The sequence below is a fragment of the Halichoeres trimaculatus genome, unplaced genomic scaffold, assembly GCF_033239565.1.
Source record: "Halichoeres trimaculatus isolate MK-OKI-2021-1 unplaced genomic scaffold, fHalTri1.1 fHalTri1_scaffold_22, whole genome shotgun sequence".
Classification (NCBI taxonomy): Eukaryota; Metazoa; Chordata; class Actinopteri; order Labriformes; family Labridae; genus Halichoeres; species Halichoeres trimaculatus.
Window position 1 is genome coordinate 11,373,233 of NW_027437200.1, and position 22,025 is coordinate 11,395,257.

The following is a 22,025-nucleotide window of genomic DNA, read 5'->3' on the forward strand; positions in this document are numbered from 1 at the left end:
TGTGAAATGCTTAAGTTCAAATTCAGCCATCCCTACTGAAGCAACTGGTTACATGAACACCTACAGTAAACCAGAGATAACAATGAGAACATAAAGCTATAAAATTACACAATATGGCAAAGTTCATTTGAAGTATGCACACTTTTACTAACATGTTCTCAGACAACTTTCTCCCTGTGAATTATTGCCAAGATATCAGCAGAAAGTCATAAATGGATTAGTCCTTTTTTCTAACTTTTGCCCTTTTACAGGAAACATACTGGACACAACACTTTGACTTCCGTTTCAGGAAAAAACTGCTTCAAAGGCTCGTCAAATCAATGGAAGTACACATAAACAAAATGTTTTATAGATAAAATGAAAGCAGTGTTTCCCTGAACTACTTCGTCTGAAGTGTAGGCCAGCCCCTTTACACCGAGCCTGAAACAATGAGATAAAAGCACAAGACCTCAGCCAAACTGGTCTGAACTGGTCCAGGTCAGCCCTGCTTTTTCTTTTTGTTTTTTTCAAAGCTCACGCTGTCTGACAAAATAAACGCTCTGAGCGGGATCAGACAAGGATTTATAGGGAGGCCCTGTGTGTGTATTCATGTGTGTGTCGCCCTCCAGCCCTGCATACACTTAATGAAAACAATGCAGGGAGCAGGAGGTATCACTACAAGCTTTAGGGATTTCAGAGGAATAGTTTATTAGAGGAAATATTTCTGTTACAGCTGTGAAATTACATTGGTACAATGTTAAACACAGGGGTGTATAGGTGGTCCTTTTGAGATAGAAGCAGAGGCATGCTGGGAGAAAAAGACACCAGCAATGTGTAGCCTCACAGCTAGCAGGGTGGAGCAGCTTTGTGTACAAGTGTGTCTTCACCCTCTCATCACATAATGGAGCTCCCTCCTGTGTCCTCTGTTGTGGAAAGCACTTTTTAAAAACAGGTGTTTTGGCAGAATGCGTTAATCAACTTTACTGACTCCTTTCCCCCTCCAGCAGTTTGAGAAGTTACAAATAGTAATTTCAACATGATCAGTCTTGATGCTGAATGCTGAAGGTCTGGTTTGATTTTGTGTGTCATAAAAAGGTAGCAGTATCAATTTAGGTGTATTTGATGATCAGGTTAGAAAAAACTTCTCTCAAAATACAGAAGTTTGCCATGTTGAAAGTACAAACCTAATCTGAAGACTTCCCCCCTGTTCCTATCCATCAGATGAGTTGATTTTGCTTTTAAAGTCTTGATCTTTTTTTTTTTTACTGTTTTTAAGGTTTTCACAGTTTTTCTACTCTTGGTCCACATTCCCTTGATGTTACAATTGTTCCCCGTTTATTTTTTTTCTTGTTGCAACTCACAAACATTCTTGTTGGGTTTCATCAGACCATCTTTTTTTGTTTGTATCACCTCAGCGTCACTTCTGTGGGGGATTCTTTCACAAAGTGTTTTTTAAGAATGTAGATATGTGAATATCGATGATCACAGTGTTCACGTCACACATCTTGTTTCTTCTGTAGTGTCTTTGTTTTCCAAAAACTGCCACTGAACTACAAATGTCATGTGATATGCTCTAGAGCTCGTCTGTTCCACCTCCTCTGCCTGAGAGAAAAAAAGGCAAAACTATGTGTCAGCTTCAACTTTGCCCTCCTTTCCTCCCTCCCTCTCTCTCCCTCTCTCTGTCGCTCTCACACAGCTTATATATGAGTGTGTTTGTGCACACTTTGTAATAATGACCAATTATCTACAACCAAACATGGTACAGCACTGTTTATTTACAATACAACAGATCTTGGGATGATGTAAACTAGCTACTAGACCTCACATTGACTAGTCTTCCTCAGCTGTTTTAGCCTAGCAGTTAGATAACAGCTTCCCAAGAAAACACTGATTCAGGATTTTTTGTTATACTAAAGAACTGAACACACAAAGAAATATACATTAATCTCTCGCAAGAGATTCCTATTCAATACATTCAACATGGTATAAATCTCCTTGTTTACCAAAAACCGATATAAACAAATTAGTGCTAGCTTGATGTTAACGTATATGGGAAATCAATTGGTATGCTGGCAGTTAGCAGCATACATTGGCTATAACTTGGCTTCAGAACAGATTTTCAACTTTCACCAGAGAAACATATCACATTTAGTCTTTGTAAACAACACTGAGAACTCCAAATATCAAAATACAAACAGACAAATAACAGAAAAGTTACATGCAGGCTCATATCTGCGGCAAGTTTCCACACAACTGAAACATATGCTATAACCACTGTGAGACACTAGATGGCCTTCAGTCGATAGCATAACAAAATTGTGCATAAATGTCATGTGACGTGCGATTTCTATTACTTCTATTTATTCAGATATCCACATCCAGTGACCAATTTCACATTTGTTCACTTATAAATTCAATTAGATGTTGTTGACACAGAAAACCTGTAAAGCTACTTATTGTACAGAGAAAATTCACAGGAGGAATTGATCAAGAATCTGATCAATACACAGAATCGATAAGGGCATAAGTATCAATAAAATCTCATTATCCCTATTTTCTTATGGACCTTTTTGCACTACACACTTTCGTACTTTTGTTTTCTTGTATTGCTGCTGTGACACCTGAATTTCCCCTAGGGGAGAAATAAAGTATATTCTATTCTATTCTATTCTATTCTATTCTATTCTATTCTATTCTATTCTATTCTATGCTATTCTATTCTATTCTGGTAAAGTACACATTTTAATGTCAACTTTTAAAAAAAGGCAAAAAAAAAAAGAAAGAAAATAAATCAATAGATAAATAGAAAACAAATGCACCAATGTTATATGTTAGAAACAATGTAAAATTACTGAATGTGCATCATCATACATTTATACCTTTCTTTTCAATCTAAACTTCTTGTATGTTCTGTGATTTTTCAGTGGTTTTGAACGTGTTATTTTCTGAACATGGTAAATGTGCAAAACGTGAGTCTCACAGAGCTGTTACATAAAAGTTTGATTTGTTTTTCTGTGAGGGTTTGTAATTACAGATGAGGGACTTCGACTCGTGTGGGACAACATGTGGGGAAAGCTTCTGGGAGAGACACAGTTATGCCATGCCTGAGTGCAGTGTTTACATATATACCAAGGGCCGTGTACCATTCCAAATTTTGCAAACCCCCTCAACTCATAAACATGTTTACACACCCCTGCCCACTTCTATCTCTCATTTCCTCTCTCCTTTCGAGCTCCTCCTTTCTGAGCTGCTCCTCCCTACTGTACTCTGGTTTCCTGACTGAACCAGGTCTGTGGCTTTTTCAGTGTCTCTCCAAACACGTTCACTCATTGTCTACAGCCTGTGAAATCAGAAAAGTTGTGCAACATGGATATGAAGGATGAATAGCAGATATTTTCCTATTAGCAATGCTTCCTGGATCCACGGCACGCTGTGTTCGGATCAGTCTGCAGTCAACAGCTCTGTTACAGCCTGACCGTGCCAAACACTCCCATCATCAGCTGGCTGAGATAAAAACAGAAACAGATGGTGTGTGTTTTAGGTGGTCCAAGAGGGTGGCAGACACTATGTTCACACGTGATCGCAAGTTGCCTAGTTTTTATGCAACAGTATCCACAATACAATAGAGGTTTTTAAATGACATTTGATTGTTGTAAGAGGACAATTTAAAGTTTTTTGTTTGAAAAGAAGCTTCATGTTGCTTCACCTTATAAGACTTGGCCTAATTATTATATAGGTTAAATAACTGGGTTAAGGGCAGGTGATGATGTTACAGATCTACAAATAGAGGTGCAGAAGCCTAAATGAGCCTTCTGCACAAAAGGATTTTGACCCAGATCAAATAATATAAAGGCCTGTGTCTAGACATGTTATGATAAATGAATTGATACTTCATTGTCTGTGCTACATGGAGGTGAAAACTTCCTTGAAATTCAGATAAAATAGAACAAAAATATGATTTTTTAACAAGTATGAATCAATATGATTAATGATATGAACAATAATTTGAAGTCTCATTAACTACTTGGATAAAAAAAAACAGTTTTGTGCAACTTTTTTAAAAAGTACTCATGCTAAGAGTTCATTCTCTTAAAAGAATGAATACAAACATACCAGTAAACAAGCACACACATGCAAAGGTAGATTTACATTCAGCTAAGTGGAAGAGCCTGTTCCGTTTGTTAACGGTCCCTGCTTGAAGATGTTTACCTTCTCCTACATGGTATATAGTGACAGAGACAGAGAGAGAACATGTAAAGTAAAGGAAAAGGATGGTACATTACAGTCAAATTACCAGGGGCTTTGAGTTCCAGGTATGCCTCTATCATCCTTTTCCTCGATCTACTAAGCTGAGGTCTGTGTGTAAATGAAGCACCCACTCCTGTTGGCAACATGATAATTTCTTGAAAAGACCAACTTCTCAGACTATTTTAACACCCAAACACATCCCACAAGGAGGAAAAAGAAAACACGTAAAATGGAATCATTGTTTAAGTAGGTACATGGCTTTACTGATCTATCAGGATATATACCACTGTTACTCATAGAGTTCCTCTGAAGGTTTGTTTTTTCTGGAACAAAAGGTCCTCACTGTAGAAAAACAGACTGTGCAAATACTTGAGTGGGGGAGGACAAAGAAGTCCTCCCCAAGAAGAGTTAGCTAAGAAGAAACATAACAGATAAGATAAGAGTCACATGATCAAGGCATTCTACTTTCATCATCATTGTCATCAACATCAATCCCTGCTTTTTTCCCGTGCCAGCAAATTAATGTAAACATGTACTTAAACTGACTTAATAAATGAAGTTGTTGAAGTGTATTTCCACCAAGCCATTCATTTTGTGCAGTTCTGTAAAAGCCTAAACCTGGAACTTTTTTTGGTTGCTGGGCCAAATGTAGCCTTACCTGGTAAGTGGGGGGCTGGAGATAATAATAAAAAAAATGAAAAATGAAAAATAAAATAATAATAATAATAATGATGATGATGATGATGATGATGATGATGATGATGATGATGATGATAATAATAATAATAATAATAATAATAATGATAATGATGATGATGATGATGATGATGATGATGATAATAATAATAATAATAAAAATAATAATAATAATAATTATTATTATTATCATTATTGTCGTTATTATTATTATTATTATTATTATTATTATGAAAAAATAATAATAACAATAACAATAATAATAATATACAATATGTGTGTACAATATAAAAATCACTACTTAAAAGAAAACATTACACATAATTCAGACAAAACAACAGTACAATAACAAATTAAAAGCTAACTTAAGAAGGTGAGTCTGATATTGTTGATGTGTCAGAGCAGTTTTGAATTTGAGTGGGAGTGAGTTCCAGAGGGTGGGGACGGCTATGGAGAAGGCTCTGCCCCCCCCCCCCAAGTCTCATATGTAGCAACGTGACATCATAGTAGAAGACCACAGTGTAATGTGATAGTTAATTTAATGAACAGTGAGAACATGACATGGTTCACAAAAGGCAGTAAATACATCCAGTATTTTGTTTTCTTTCCAACTAGTATTACATTGTTTGCATAATATCATAACAATAAGTATGTTAGCTCAGTTTTGTGTCTGTTATTACTGATGTTGCACAGGAAGTGACAATTCTTTACCAATAAACAGGTTTTAGTGTGTTTACAGTATACCCCTTAGGGTCAGAAAGATATTCTATGCAGCCCAACAGACAAATGTGTAAATGCAACAATTACATGTCACACACCATGAGCTGAACCCAAAAGTTTGTCTTACTGAGATTTACAGCGACCAAATCTCCTGATCTTTACAAAAACATCTATTCTGGTACTTATCCGATCACGTTTGGACATGTCCTGAAAAGTCACCAAAGCACTTAATGTACATGTGATAGAGATTTTATGGGGGCTTTTCCTAGAAGCACTGTAACACTATAAAGGTCAACAACAGCTGAGGAAGGCTGCACCGGGAAACAGACAGAAGGGTACCGCAGCTGGGTTGGCTGATCGCGTGCCCCCTACATCAAGTTACACATCATTATGTAAGTTTTTTAATGTAAGTTTAACTCACGTTTATCCTTGTGCTTAAAAAAAAAAAAAAATATATATATATATATATATATATATATATATATATATATATATATATATATATATATATATATATATATATATATATATATATATATATATATATATATATATATAGAAATACAGAATAGCAACATTACATTTTTGAAGAGGAGTTGACAAGCTGTTGAAGCAACACAAATAGTTTTAAGGCTGTAGATTTTGGTGGGGGAAAAAAACAGCCTGATTGTAAGATTTCAGGGCAAAGCTGAATCTGGACCTGCTTAATGTGAGTGGTTATACTGTTTGTTTGCAAACTTGTATTCCAGTTCTTGCTAACTCAAACCATCAAATACATAAATGTTCTTTGCTAGGCACTGAAAAACCCTCAGTACACAATTAAAACAAGAAGTTTATTTTCATATATCTACCACAGCAACACTGAATATAGATATCTAATAAAAAGCAATGAGTTCAATGCTGCCAATACAGCATTTCTGAAGTCAAACTCTTTGTGTAAGAATGATCATATCAGACTGAATGGATTGCTTTGTGGATTTTACTTTGTTTTGTTTGCTTTCATGTGGAAAAAAAAGGATATAATGCAAATGAAATTCCTATGATAAACTCAAAAGGTTGAGTGCGGGGAGTAGGGGTTAACTAGATCAATGAAGAACAGAGAGACCATTTCTGCTAATCAAAAGATAAAAGGCCTGACCAGGAGCCCACATAGATAGGCAAACCATTCCTCTAATAGGTCATCTTCAGGGCTTAAACAACTGATTGTATTATCTGAAGGGAATGATTGCATAACCAAAACTAATTTGTGAATCGTTTCCAGTATTTTATTGAATAAATGTTTTTCTTAATATACTTTGTTTTCATTTTGCTGGTTGAGGATGGTGGGAAGACTTGTTAGGGTAGCTTTCTACACTCCCCATTTCAGTGGTTTTACCCCTAAATGAAAACACAGGCCCTTGAGTTATTTCATGTGTCTTGTACAAACTGGGGCAAAGGATAAAACCGTCTATAGCCAGACATGACAAACAGGACCTGTACTGGACCTTGCCTAATTGATTCTGAAATCGGTTTGTGGGTTTAAATAACATTTAATCGTTAAATAAGGCTCAAAATGAGCTAAACCCGTTGAATCAAAATTTTCATTTGGGGCATTGTACTAAAGTTAGTCTATTTCTGAGAGGGGGTGGAAAGAGTCAAACCGAGGGAAGGGAGCAGATGAGATTAATGGGTAGTCTCTGTGGGCGGGGTAACCGGGTAACTACAAATACAGACTCAGCCCGTAGCGTTGGTAGATTAGTGTTCACCAAGGGACAAGAGGGATACAAAGACCACGATAAACACGGCGACGGACTACATTTTGCTTTCTAACAGGTAAAACTCACCCTGCTTTGAAGCGTCAAGGGACTAAAACTTGTTACACTCGGCCGAACTGCGTAACAGGCTCGTGAGTGGAAAGTACAGTGCGGCTTACTGCCTCGTGCCCTGAGGATGATGTAGCAGATGGGTTGATTTCATCATCTACACGGAAGACTAATTTACTCAGTTTAAACAGAATTTTCAAAGCTGTAGGTCGTAAATTTTTTTTTTTTCATATACATGTGTTTACTCTCGAACAATTTGAGGAGATAGTTGTGTTGTTTTTGGGGTTGAACGGGTACAGAAGTGTTGACAAACCAGAAACCGGTGTCTGACAACGACCTGTCGCTTTGTCAAAAAGTGTAATGGTGGTGTTCGTCTAACAGGGGCAAAAGCCTCTGTTTAAAAGTTTCAATTGTACATAACTGGTTTTCAAGAAACCTCTAAAACAAGCGGTCAGAATTTTATGATAAAATGCTAAATTGACTTCTTTGTATTCGAATTTGAAGAAGCAACGTGTTTGGTCATCGATGCTTAGTGTTTGATGAGTAGTTAGCAGCCACGCGCATGCGCAGTTCTGCTATGAGTTTTCTGCTAGCATACACTGGTTGCGATATTCGACAATACACCGAAAACTAAATTTCCAGTCAGTTATTATGAAATTTTTTTATATTTGAAAGGCTTTTTAAAAACTGACAATGTAAGAATTTTTGAAGTCACACCAATCAACTACTTGTGCTAGTTTAACTTCATGAGTGGGCATTTCTTTAACGTTACCGTACGTTTCCCAACCGTTTTAAAAGAAAAGGGGGGAAGATATCGATGTACAATGCACATCAGCAATACAGAAAATATTCGCTTTAATTGAACTTCTCTCTTCAGTCAGTCTCTTGAGTGGGCTGTGCGTGAAACTAACAGCAGCAATTTCATCAGACGGCTGAGCACACTGTTCCAAACCAACTTTTACTAGAGGTTTTCGACCTCTTTTAGAGGTTTCTGAGGTGGTAGGGGCTGTAGGTGTTATCTAACCTGAGGGTAGAAAATCATAAAGTTAGGCTTGTCCTGGATTTTCCTCTTTCCTTCCAGATGTTTTCCCCAAAAGTTTCGCCAGAAAATGTTGATTAATATTGTTGGGTAAAATAAATTAAGAACATGAGTGAACTTATTCTGCCTTTGAAAGTAGAAAGCTTTGAAAAGCCTAGCCTTTGTATTGCAGCCCTAAAAGTAGGCATCATATGCAACAGGTGATGAAAACTCCTTGTCTTTTGGGCCCTTTGTTTTCTTGAGCCTACCTAATGTGACCTTCTGTTTCTTTCCCTCAGACTTAACCATGAGTAAGGACACAGAGATTGACATGAAGGAAGTGGAGCTCAATGAGCTGGACCCTGAGAAGCAGCCGATGACGGGCGATGGTCAGGCTGCTGCAGGAGAGAAAAATGGCAGCGTCAAACTGAAGGTTCCTGAGGATGAGGTTACATTTACTGGCCTGTCCAAAGATGAGCTGATGAGGGTTGCAGGCACTCCAGGGTAAGCGGTTCACACTGGATGAGAGTACATGTAGATAGCTTTTTTTTAATAAAATGTTTCAGGATATGACATGTGGTTATAGTGTTTTTTCTTTTGTCCTCTGTGTTTAGATGGGTGAGGACGCGTTGGGTGCTTCTTGTCCTGTTTTGGCTGGGTTGGGTGGGCATGTTGGCGGGAGCCATTGTGATCATCGTCCGGGCCCCTCGCTGCAAACCCATCCCTGACATGAGCTGGTGGAATGAAGGCCCTATGTACCAGATCTCTGATGTTGAGGCCTTCTCTGATGGACTTGACGGTAGGGTACATTGTTAATTTTGAGATAATTAACACCTTTGTATCTCCTTCCTCAGCTTATTATAGAAAAGGTGACACCTTTTCTTTTTGCTGACTGCCTTTCTATGTGGGTCACTTTTTTGTTAGCTAATGCTATTATTCCCAAAATAGGGCTGTGAGATTATCTAGATTAAGATTTGGTTTTATAACTCACCTTTATTCAGAAGGGATAAGTCATGTGACCAGGTCTTGGGTTTCCTCACTCCTGTAACAGCCCAATTCAACCGGCCAGATACCAAACTGCTGACTAGGTGTACTGTATGTGACTCAGGGTCTAAAGGACATGAAACAGCTACGAGTCATGTCTTTCATATCTCTTTTTCTCAGATCTGAGCTAAAGGTTAAACAGTCCAGCAGATTCTTGGAGTGTGCTGATTTGACAGTTCTTAAATCTCATTGTTAAAAAAAGAAACACACTTTGCTCATTTTAAGGCTTCCCCCTGTATGCCAAAAATATGTCAGCCTTTCATCTGTTTTTTTTTTTTTAATTTGTGCTACAGAAGTGTGAAAGTAAGAAGGAAGTGCTTATTGTGCTGTTTTTAAAGGGAGTAACTAGGGAGCACTCAGGTTTCAAGCAGGCCTTTGGCAGTGACAACACGTGAGCTGCACATGAAGGACTTCCTTATGCTCAGACTGCACATGGCCAACAGAGCGGGTGGAGGAGGTGCCTCACATGCTCCTGCTATGAGTCTATATGGAGACAAAGAAGCGGCTGCTTTTTGTTCTTCTCACTAAGCTACCCCCTTATGAAGTAGAAAACTATCTCTGGAGCGCTCAAAGTTTTCCTCCTTACCGTGTGCCCTTGCTACATTTCACACATCAGCTCCCTGTTGTCTGTTCACCCAGTGAGGAATTTGCACTGACATGGCATGTAACCCTCTCTCCTCGTCCCTATAGGCGTTGCAGCAAAGTTGGATGAAATCAATCAGTTGAAGGTGAAGGGCCTGGTTCTCGGCCCATTTCACACGGTCCAGAAAGACCAGCCAGCTACCCTGGATGTGAAAGTGATGAATCCACTCCAAGGGCAAAAGGAAGCCCTCACTGCTGTGCTGGAAAAGGCCCACAAGAAGGGTGAGTTGTTTGGATGTTCTCATTCTGCAAGTCTTATTTTTTTGTCCAGCCCAGAAGTTGAACACTAACTGGTTTCTATTATTTTTTCTTGAAGGTATTTCTGTGGTGCTGGATCTGACACCTAACTACTTGGGTGAGGCTCCCTGGTTCAGCCCTGCTGGTGTTGACAGTGAAGTAATGGAACGAGTCCAGGTGCGACACAAACTAGATTTATGACTCTTCATCTGTTAATTATAAAGCATGTCAAATTTAGGCATGCTGATCTGAATGTTGGCTGAATTTGAAGATTCAAGCCTTAGAGCTGTTTTTGTTGCTGCTGTTGCTAAGCCAAAGTGCTCATGTTGTCTTCCAGGCTGGAGCAGAGCACTGGCTAGATTTCGGTGTTGATGGCATCAAACTACCCGACCTTTCTTTGGCAGCCAAGTCTGCTGAGTGGTCGAAGCTGCAGGCTGCTGTCACGGGAAATCGCACGGCAGACACTAAGAAAAAGTAACTATAGCTGCCTTTTCTGACTCTGTTTGCTCTTAAAGAAAGCTTTTGGGTATCTGTGACTGTTACCTTCTGTAAAGAAACACCAATAATTGCACTGATGAGACATCTGGACTGTTTACTTAAGATTTGCAGGTAGGGGTATTTCAAACATTGAAGATTTGCAGGTCCAGTGTCTTGATACAGTAATCTTTAAAGCAGCAGTAGAATGTCAGCAGTCTGGTTGCCTGAGAAAAGGTTGAGATTAAAGCATTCCACTGCCGTAGGGGACTATGGGGAGGTTGACGGGGGGATAGATCAACAAGGACAGCACCCAGAGGCCTGCAGAATTTTACACACGCATGTGTAAAAGTGACATCTTGTGGACAGTCTGTGGAATGTCTCAGAATTTTAACCTGGACTCCAAAACTTGAAGTTTACTAGACTGAGTCATCTAACTAGAATTTGCAATCAATTTTAATGGTGTAAATCATGACTTTACATCAGGTAACTTTTCCCCCGTCAGCTTTTGCTGGAGAACATGTTTGATCTGACCACACTCTCCTTTTTCCTCTCAGGCTTCTGATGGGTGTGGTTAACAACATCACAGCTACAGAGGTGTCTGTGCTTGCCAACACCACTGGTGCCGATCTTGTACTGTCTGACCTGCTCAGCAAAAATGGAGGTAAGCTGGTGTTGTCTTTTAGTTTCAACATTAGCATATTCAACAAGTTTTTTTTTTTTTTTTTTTTTTACTTAAGAGCATCCCTTTGCTCCCCGCTTAAATTTATTTCTAGTTTACATCAGGGAATAACTGTTTCATTAACACTGATATTTATCATCATAACTACACCTGAATGTGCAAAACAGGAAGTTCTGAAAAAGTTTTCCTCCTCTGTTTGCAGGCAAGCAGCGCATCCAGGCCATGGACACCCTCAGCTCTCAGCAGATGAGTATGGGCTGGGGTCTCGGTGCCGCCCAAAAGACCCATCTGTCGAAATCTACAGATCATATCCGTCTCTACCAGCTCCTCCTGTTAACCATGCCTGGAACCCCAGTGTTTACCTACGGAGATGAGATTGGTCTGAATGCCCAGGTATGCTCATAAAACAAGAAAGGTGTAAAGTGTTTCTATGACCTGACAAGCATTTAAGAGCTTAACCTTTTTAATGTTCCTTCTTTTGTTTCCTAATTAGGGTGAAGGGTCTCCTAAAATGGTTTGGGACACACAGAAAGCCTCTCCTGAAGGAGCTGTCAACGAGACTGCTAAGGTGAGAGTATGTTTACTGTGGGGGTCAAAAGAACTACTAGTATCTGTCACTATTTAAGTGGGATTAACTCATTAATTGTCATAAACAGGCTGAACAAGAGAACCGTGCCGCTGTGAAGAAGTGGTTCAAATCCGTCAGCGAGCTGCGAGTCAAAGAGCGCTCTCTTCTCCACGGGGACTACTACTCGCTCTTCTCCTCCGAATCATCTCTCGCTTTCCTGCGTCTGTGGGACCAGAGCGAAAGATTCATCACAGCTGTCAACTGGGGGTCAACACCTGAGAAGCTCACATTAACTCTCAAACCTCAAGGTGGGTTTGTCTTCAAAGAAATGTCTGTTGAAATACATTTACCTAGTCTTCTTTTTCTAACAGTTTGGCTTTTTGTTCTTACAGAGGGAGTAGAGCTGCCAGAGAAAGCCAAGGTGAAGCTGTCGACTGATGAAAGCCTGAAGGAGGAGTCCAGTGTCAGTCTGAACAGCTTCACTCTAGCACCAGGACAAAGTGTCCTGCTGCAGTTCCCCTATACAGGCTAGAGAGGGCGCCAGACTGCAGGAGAGCTACTCAGAATGAAAGTTGTTAAAAAAGTAGTTTAAGACATGACAACAGTTATATGGTGGTTCTCTTTAATGTAAGGAGTAGGATTTTAAAATTAGGATATTTGTTTTCTGTCAGAACTGACCTGGGTCAAAAGAAATCTGTCATTCTAGAAAATGGCGGCAAGTACAAAATAAGTTTGTTTTGGTAAAGATTTCTCTCTTTTTAATTTACAATTATCATTTTTTTTGGATTTTGTAAAATGCAGCCACCCAGACATGCACTCATTGGCTGAACTTTTTATCCTCATTTTTGACCCTTTGTTTGTTGTGAAAAACGTGAACGACATTCCATTGTTTGTTTCCTGGGCATTCCTTTAGCAGTTTTCTTTTTTTAAATTAGATTTTAAGACCTCTCTCAAAGTGGTAGCTTTTTTTTCATTTGCCCTTTTTCTATAAGAAGACATTTGACACTAAGAAAAAAAAAGTCCTCTTTGGAAGTGTGGGGTGGCTTGGTTTGAGGCTCACAGTGCCCTTGGACAAAAGTTCAAGATGGCATCAATTCTGTCAAGTCAGCTGAATAAACTCAAAGTTCTGCGCCAACTTATGTCTATTTTTCATGTTTTCAGTGTGCAACAACATGTAACGGGCAGTTTGAGCTGCCACCTTTCTTTCGTTTTCAGTTCTGTAAACGTGTGACGCACATTTTAATTCGGACGGACTCTTCCTTCACACATCACATTTTGCATATGGGTCAAAGGAAAAGTGTTAGAAAAAGACATAGGCTACTGTATTCATTTTTAGACTGAAAAACCACATTCCTCTGACTCAGCTTCAGAGGAAAAGTTCAGTAGCTTTGACGTCGACTGAAATGAGGTGAGGACAAAGAGACACCGTCGGCGAAGTCTTTGCTGTCTGTCAGGTAATGAAACAATATTACACAAATTCAAACTGCATCTCTTAACTGGAAAGTACAGTGCTGCCATGCTAAACGTTTTACAAAACTTTAAAATTTGATATTTACTTTAAGGCATTTATAAACCCCGAGTTAGGCTTATATTTTAATTGGGCACATTTACAGAGGTTATTTGCCCGTTAGTGTTATTTGTATGGATATGCGCTGCAACGTAAGCGCGAATGTAATTATTTAATTGTAAAGAAAGCTGTAGGTCACTTTAAATGTAGTAACAACAGGTTGTGTTCAACGGTTATTTTTTCTGCCCCTCGCGTGAAGCTTTTACCGTAACGTCATAAACAGAAACTGATGTAGGTGACCGGAAGTGACTGAACCCTGTGTCGTTTTTTTGTCGTTTCTTGTAATTACAAAAACGTTTCACAGTATGAGAGAACAGGGTTGGTTATCACGTTTAATATACCTAGCCACCCGAGGGCGCTGTCTCCTAAATCATGGTATGGAAATTTATGGAATTAGGATACATCCACCTACGTAGTCTTCTCTGGAGTAAGACAGCTAAATTTGAGGTGAGGGGACTTTTGTGTTTTTCGTGTCAAATTATAAATATTTATCTCCTCAGTATTTTTCTTCTTAGCATTTACACAATAAGTTTATAATAAAACAACTGTTACCCTTAAAAAAGTGTGAAGGGAAAGCTAAAGGCTAGATTGTTATTGGCTAGCTTACTGGTTGTTACACGGTTGTTAGTTTTGATGCTAAAGAAATTCCATTTGGGGTTGGTTGTCACAAACATATACAGTAAGCTGGCTGAAAGATGTGATTCCTGTTCATGTTCCTCAATCATTTTGTGTTAAGATGCATTATCTTACATATTTGTCAACTTGTCAGTGCAATTAAACTTCCAAATTAAGTTCTACCTTACTGCTTTTTTTAATTAAAAAAAAAAATTCGTTCCTATTAAAAGCTCTTGTGAAAAACAACCCCATAATATGTGAAAACCATTTCTGGGATGATGTATCAGATTGTCTTTGATAGTTTATTACTTTATGATTATGATTGTTACAATGAGCTGGAAAACTGAATTAAATCACCTTTCTTTCCCATTCTGCCTAAATGCATTGAGTTGCTGCTATGTGATTGGCTGATTAAAAAATTTGCGTTGAAGAGCAGTTTGACAGGTGTGCCTAATAAAGTGGCCGGTGAGTGTATGTTACAAACAAGCTTCAGATTAATGTAGGAATAACTGTTGAAAGATGTTTTGACGATGAACAATCATGTAAAACGTGTAACAACCAATCCCATTCTCCCCTATTAAATCTTCAGTGCAACAGTATCGTTTTGCAAAGCGCTTGAGTTCTTCTGCCCCTTATTTATTGTCTAAATTATGTTTCTGTTCCTCTGTACCTTGACCTAAAAGACTCATATTGAACCATGAATGCAGACACAGATGAAATGAAGGCAGTGGAGCTCAATGAGCTGGACCCTGAGGAGCAGCCAATGACAGAGGATCATCAGGAAACAGAAGAAGAGAAAAATGGAAGCACCAAGCTGAAGGCTCCTGGAGCTAAATTCACTGGCCTGTCCAAAGAGGAGTTAATAAAGGTTGCTGGCACACCATGGTAGGAGCCACAGTCGGAAAGAGTTTCTTTTAAAATGCAGGTTTAATGGCAAAAAAAAGAAGAAAAATCAGGTAACATTTGTGAAATCTTGTTCCTTGTGATTAGTTGGGTGCGGACGCGTTGCGTGCTTCTCATCCTATTCTGGCTTGGCTGGGTGGGCATGTTGGCGGGAGCCATTGTGGCCTTGGTCCAGGCCCCTCTCTGCAAATCCATCCCTGACATGAGCTGGTGGAATGAAGGACCTCTGTACCAGATCTCTGATGTTGAAGCTTTCTCTGGGGGACTTTACGGTAGGGTGCATTGAAGAAAATATTTTATCTGAATATTGAAACTGTTATTCAAAAAAATTGGGCTGTGACGTTCTTCTGACTTTTTTACTTACACAGGGGATAACTCATGTGACAAGGTCTTGTTTGCTTTAGTTCCAGGTGGCCTTCTTGAGCAGCCAGATACCAAACTGCTGGCAGGGCTGACTGTCAAACATGTGACTTATTCTGAAATACTTCAATACATGGCCTTTGAGTCATGTCTTTCACTTTTACTTCTCTCATTCTGGTTTGAGCTGAAAAGTAGGCAGCCTCGACACTTTTCAGACATTGTGTTAGATCACAAAAGGAAGTGTAAAATTATTTGCTGACTTTAAAACAAATCAAAGGGAAATCTCTGGTCTAAATCAGGCCTTTGGCAGAATTTCTGCTCCTTGAGATATGACAATACTTTTGATTCAATGCAGACAGAGCATGCAAGTGTAAGTATGATGCTGGATTCTTTCACATCATTGGCCTCTGACCCACAGTATCTATGATTTTCTCTTTAAAGACCTTTTTTAAAGTGGGGTTGTATGAGATACTTGTTCATAGTAAATGTATTACCGACACGTGTTAACAGAACTTTACTCCATTATTCAAAAAACATCTGAAGAACCAAAGTGTTAGCTAGGCTATCAGTTCACAGATGGGATTAGCTTGATCTTACAATGCTCATTTTAAGGAACTGTGACCCTCATGCTAATGTTAGTGCGTGTTTATACCATATTTCAAAAGAATTAAGTAGTTAGCTGTGCTATCATTAAGCCCATATGTGTTGACCCTATACACAGACATGACACATACTGCTTGTGTTCCATTTATGATATATGATGTACCGCTCACTGGTATGTTGTGAGACGGCATCACAGTCTGACATAATTTAATTTTAATAGGGATGTCCCGATCCGATTATGTGATCGGAATCATGGCTGATCATATTATTTTTTAAGGATCGGAGATCGGGGGCAACCGGAAAAAGCCTGGGGCCTTAGTTCTTGTTTATAATTAAAATATGTATAATAGCACATCATCATTTTAGAATAGAACTTTATTTGTCATTATAACAACTACAATGAAATCGCAAACAACAAAGTTGCAACCTCTCTCACACATACAAGGTAATCTTGTGGTGCACCTCTGAGAAGCTTTATTTTTATTTTGTTGATCCAATGCTGCACTAAGTGGAGAAAAAAAGCTATACCCATGTTGGATAGAATAATACTTTCATTTAAATAAAATAAAAAAAAAACCTCAAAGGACACGAAAGATCGGATCAGGAAATATCGGGATCAGCAGATACTCAAAATTAAAAAAATGGGAATCAGATCAGGAGCAAAAAAACTTGATCAGGAAATCCCTAAATTTTAACAATCTTTACGACAGAGTCATGTCTATAAAGTTTACTGTATCATTTCTGTGTTCCCATTTAACAGGAAACAGTTTATTTTGATTTGGTTAACAGCATGCAGGTCATGGGTTATGTCACTGTGCAACAAAAAACAGAGCTGAAAACATACTAAAAAGTCACATTTACATTCAGACCTCTGGTTTTCTGGTTTTCTCACACACACCTGCAGAACCAGGTAGCATGGGATCTCAGTTTCTTATTCAATCACTTTTTTTTTCATGATGTATTAAATGTTTTTAACCGGTGACAAATCAGGACTGCAGGCAGGCCAGTTTAGCACCTGGACTCTTCCACTACAGTGTCACACTGTTTTATGGTAGCAAAATGTGGTTAGCATGCTCAAAAACCTACTGTTCAGTATTAGTAGTGCCTCATGTGTAAGTGACCACTGCTAGGGATGATAATCACATCACAATACAATCAGAGATACAGACTTTTGAAATGTGTGCTGATAACATGCTGGATCAAACCCAATCCTCTCCTGTCTCGAGTGTTAGATGCAGAATCCATAATTTCAAAAGAGAATGTAAAACATAAAAATAGATAAACCAAAGGAAGGGACATTGTTCCCATGATTTTGCCTTAAGTCTACACTAAGTAAGCAGATTGTCTTATTGTTATTTGTTCATATGTCAAAATGTGTCATAGGTGTTGCAGGAAGGTTGGATGAGATCAACCAGCTGAAGGTGAAAGGTCTGGTTCTTGGCCCTCTCCACGTTGTACAACAAGATGAGCCACTCACCCTGGACCTGAAGTATGTTCGCCCATTCCATGGCAGTGAGGACGCTGTGATAATTCTGCTGGAAAGAGCCCACAGGAAAGGTGAGAATCTGATATTAAGTGAACTCATTCTCATTCAGTATTACAGGTGTATGTGTTTAGGACTTCTCATGCCAGATGTTATACTCTATCCTGTAGGTATTTCTGTGATTCTGGATCTGACTCCAAACTACCTGGGAGAGCATCCCTGGTTCAGTTCAACTAGTGTAGATGGGGAACTGATGGAGCAAGCCAAGGTAGAGGCCAAATTATATACCGTGATCCTTTTTTTTTCAGCTAGTTAAGAACTGATATGAAACCTTTGAGCTGTATGTGTCTGAGCTGTGGTGCTTGTGTTGTCTTCCAGGCTGCAGCAGAGTTCTGGCTTGATTTGGGCTTTGATGGCATCATGTTACCTGAACCCTCTTTGCTGTCGTGGTCTGATGATTGGTGGAAGCTGAAGGCAGCTATCCAGGGAAACCGCACTGACTACATCAAGAAAAAGTAAAATGTAGCTTTTTTTATTTTAAAGGGAAAGAAATGGCAGAAAACTTGATGGGAAATACGGAGAAAAATAAGCTAAAGTTTTCAACAGGCTTTCTCAGGTTGGACAGTGATTTATTGTCGCTGAAATTTGTCAGTGGTGAACAAAGTGAACCTTAAAACAATGAGACATCAATAAAATTCAAATATGAGCTAAAGATACAGCCATGGGTGTACAGGTGGAGAACAAACCATACGCAAGACTGCAATTTACTGTGTCTGGCACTGGATAAAGTAAAAAGTCATCAGCTGACTTCAGAGCACAAGTAGAGACTGACCAGAACATGAATAAAAGCATGTCTTTCAAATAGAATAGAACAGAACAGAATAGAACTTTATTGTCTGACTGAGCTTCTTCAGGCATTCTCCATCTCTGTCTCCTGGATCCTGTCTGCTCACAGCAGGTGAAGCTCTTCCAATGTGGCGTTGGTGTCTGATGTTAGCTCCGTTAGCCATGTCAGTGGATAGTATGATGCTACTCTGCCCTCTGGTATTCCCTCTGTTGCTAGGTTAGCACAGCTAGCTCGTCTCCTCACCTTATGGGAAGACATCAGGCCTTGCACCAGTTAGCATTGACATGCTACAGGCTTGTAACAGCTGAGTTCACATGTAAACAATGCAGAAATTCTAAAATTGACAGTGGATATAACACCAAATTTGAAATTTCTTTTACTTTAAACGATTATATTTGACACCCCAAAGTATCACAGCACAAGTAAGGTTGACCTTAATTTTTTTCAACAGTTTACTGACCATATTCGCTGCTTTTTAGGGTTCTTATGGGTGTGGTTAACAATGTTTCAGCTGAAGAGGTGTTTCAGCTCATTAACACCACTGGTTTCGATCTTATCCTGTCAGATCTGCTCAGCCAAAATGAAGGTAAGTACAGCTTTATTTCATTTACCTGATAACCTATTAAAGGATATCACTGGTGATGCTCTTGCTTTCAACAATATGCAGGGAGGGAGCGCATCAAGGCTTTGGAAGTCCTCAGCTCTCAGCGGGACAGTGTGGCCTGGGGTCTCGGTGCCAGCCAGAAGAGACATTTGTCTGAATCCACAGATCATACCCGTCTCTACCAGCTCCTCCTGTTAACCATGCCTGGAACCCCAGTGTTTACCTATGGAGATGAGATTGGTTTATCTGCACAGGTGAGCTAGACAGGTTTTATAATGTTATCACAACCTGAAAAGTGTTTTAAAGTGAAGTACTCATCTACTTTTTTTTTATTATCAGGGTTCAGAGCCTCCTGAGATGATTTGGGACACAGAGGAGGAAGAGGTTAAAGGAGTGGCTTTCAATGAGACTGCAGAGAGAAGAGTATGTTCATAGTGAAGTTCTCCATATTATCATTTGAATAACAGTTGTCTTTAATATAGTTTATTGTTCTCACAGGCTGAACAAGAGGAGCGTGCCGCTGTAAAGAAGTGGTTCAAGTCCATCAGTGAGCTACGAGTCAAAGAGCGCTCTCTTCTCCACGGGAACTACTACTCTCTTTACTCCTCTGAATCGTCCCTCGCTTTCCTGCGCCAATGGGAAGAAAGCGCAAGATACATCACAGCTGTCAACTGGGGGTCAACACCTGAGAAGCTCACATTAACTCTCAAACCTCAAGGTGGGTTTGTCTTCAAAGAAATGTCTGATGAAATACATTTACCTAGTCTTCTTTTTCTAACAGTTTGGCTTTTTGTTCTTACAGAGGGAGTAGAGCTGCCAAAGAAAGCCAAGGTGAAGCTGTCGACTGATGAAAGCCTGAAGGAGGAGTCCAGCGTCAGTCTGAACAGCTTCACTCTAGCACCAGGACAAAGTGTCCTGCTGCAGTTCCCCTATACAGGCTAGAGGGGGCGCCAGACTGCAGGAGAGCTACCTGGAATGAAAGTTGTTAAAAAAGTAGTTTAAGACATGACAACAGTTATATATGGTGGTTCTCTTTACTGTAAGGTGTAGGATTTTTAATATTAAGGTTCAGAAAATGGTGGCAAGTGAGAAATCAGTTGAACTGTTTTTGTTTTTGCACAGTTATTACCATATTTATGGCAGAAGTGCACTCATTATCTTAACTTTTTATCCTCACTTTGACTCTGTGTATGTTGTGAAAAATTCAAAGGACATTTCGCTTTGTGTTTCTTCGACATTCCTTTAGCAGTTTTCTTTTAGCAGTTTTCTTTTAGACAACTGAATTCTAAGACCTCTGAGTGGTAGTTTTTGCCTCATTTTGTTAAAGACGTTGGCTCTGAAAGTGTTGGACGACTTGAATAGAAACTTCAGGAGAGCACTGTTCAACAAAATTACTCAGGTTTCATGTTTTCCTCTGCTCAGGTATGGTTCTTCTAAAAGTCTGTTTTTTTGTTTAAGTGAGCTGTTTGTTCTGAAGATGATATCAGATGAGTTGTTTTCTATTTTCAGTGTGAACAGGTGTGTGTAAGTGTGTCACAGATGTGGAGAGAGGAAGCACGTCTCTATATTTTATCACCATCCTCAGTTGGGTTTTATCGGCTTATTACACTTAACGCTGTGCACATACCCACACGTTACTAAATGGGTCAGACAGTGAAAGACTGAAAGTAAATACCCTCGCAGCGCCTGAAGATATTTTCTAAACTGTTGAGAATCTTTCTTTTTTAAATGACACATTTCATAGTAAGACTCTCTTTAGAAAATAAGGCTATCTAAACATTTCCTGATTTATAAACCTCTCAATAAGAGACTGAAAATTAAAATGAATAAATCTATTCTCCCTCTGTTCCCACTGGTGCTTTTTGTATGAAATATAAGCATTTAAAATTAAAAATGAGATGCTAAAAACTGATCATTTTTCTTGTTTCTTTGCTTGCCATAAGAAATGATGGACATCATAGACATCAGGCATCACTAACAACAAAAACAGACATTTTTATGGGCACAGTTTTTTTTTAAATCTGTTTTTGTTATTTATTTTTTGTTACATTTAAACTACACAAACGGAAATCTAGGCAAGGGTTTCTCTTATCATAAAAGACAGAAATGATGTCTGAGTTGCTGGTGAGGAGTGAATGAGAAACTCTGCCAACTCTGCCAGTGTGAAAAGTGGCATTTTTGTCACATAAAATCTTGAATTAAGACCTTTTCGTGGACTTTTCAGGTGAATGTGGCTCGTATTAGGTTTTATAAGACAATTTTTTACTTTGAAAAATAAATGAATAAATAAAAAGCCAAAGGATTTTTTGGGGGGACACAAATGATAGTGAAAGAAGTGATGGGAACTGCTGTCCTACGTCAAAGTGTCTGTTCTTGTTGTTTAAATTGGCCACTGGTCTTCTTAAAACCAAGTAAACCATTTTACTGACAACTTATATACAAAATGTAACTGTGCTTGTTTCCCATAAACCTCTTTTGAACTATAGACCGCTCTTTATGTCGTTCAAGCAACAGGCTTGATAGTAAACAGTTTTGCATTCACACCCCTGAGGAAAGAGCTCATTTTGTTATAAATGTACCATACTTTTAATTTCATGCTTTGCATCACCTGTAGTTTTCACACTGCTAAATCTTTTCAGAGTTTGGTTTAGAAATCCCCCCTCATCACCCTTTTTGACGCTTTCCCTCCATCGTGTGATCCTTTAAAAAGAGCAGATTCCTTGAGAACATCGAAAATGCAGATGAACTCAGAAACATTACTCCAGAAAAAATTTCGAAGACACCTTTAAGTGCCTCTATCAGCCTACATTAATTCATTTATGATGTGTTTTACCATGTTCGTATGTTTTTTTTCATTCCTCGAATAAGTATTACATCCTGAAAATATGCTCTTACCTCTTCAGGTTGAAAGCAAATTTCACTTTACACAACAT

The 22,025-nt window shown here is 38.9% G+C and overlaps 2 protein-coding genes across 2 annotated transcripts; both read left to right on the plus strand.

Moving 5' to 3' along the window:
* Positions 1–7,307: 7,307 nt before the first annotated feature.
* Positions 7,308–13,236, plus strand: LOC141784138 (amino acid transporter heavy chain SLC3A2-like). The gene is made up of 11 exons (XM_074661863.1): positions 7,308–7,455; positions 8,763–8,967; positions 9,078–9,262; positions 10,198–10,371; positions 10,466–10,563; positions 10,724–10,860; positions 11,418–11,524; positions 11,745–11,935; positions 12,036–12,110; positions 12,199–12,418; positions 12,503–13,236. The coding sequence occupies exons 2-11, from the start codon at positions 8,771–8,773 to the stop codon at positions 12,640–12,642; spliced, it is 1,524 nt and encodes a 507-aa protein (XP_074517964.1). The 5' UTR covers positions 7,308–7,455; positions 8,763–8,770; the 3' UTR covers positions 12,643–13,236.
* Positions 13,237–13,367: 131 nt separating this feature from the next.
* LOC141784139 (amino acid transporter heavy chain SLC3A2-like) lies at positions 13,368–20,346 on the plus strand. Its single transcript, XM_074661866.1, has 11 exons — positions 13,368–13,564; positions 14,976–15,177; positions 15,283–15,467; positions 17,542–17,715; positions 17,812–17,909; positions 18,020–18,156; positions 18,968–19,074; positions 19,156–19,346; positions 19,432–19,515; positions 19,591–19,810; positions 19,895–20,346. The coding sequence occupies exons 2-11, from the start codon at positions 14,990–14,992 to the stop codon at positions 20,032–20,034; spliced, it is 1,524 nt and encodes a 507-aa protein (XP_074517967.1). The 5' UTR covers positions 13,368–13,564; positions 14,976–14,989; the 3' UTR covers positions 20,035–20,346.
* The last annotated feature ends 1,679 nt before the right edge of the window (positions 20,347–22,025 follow it).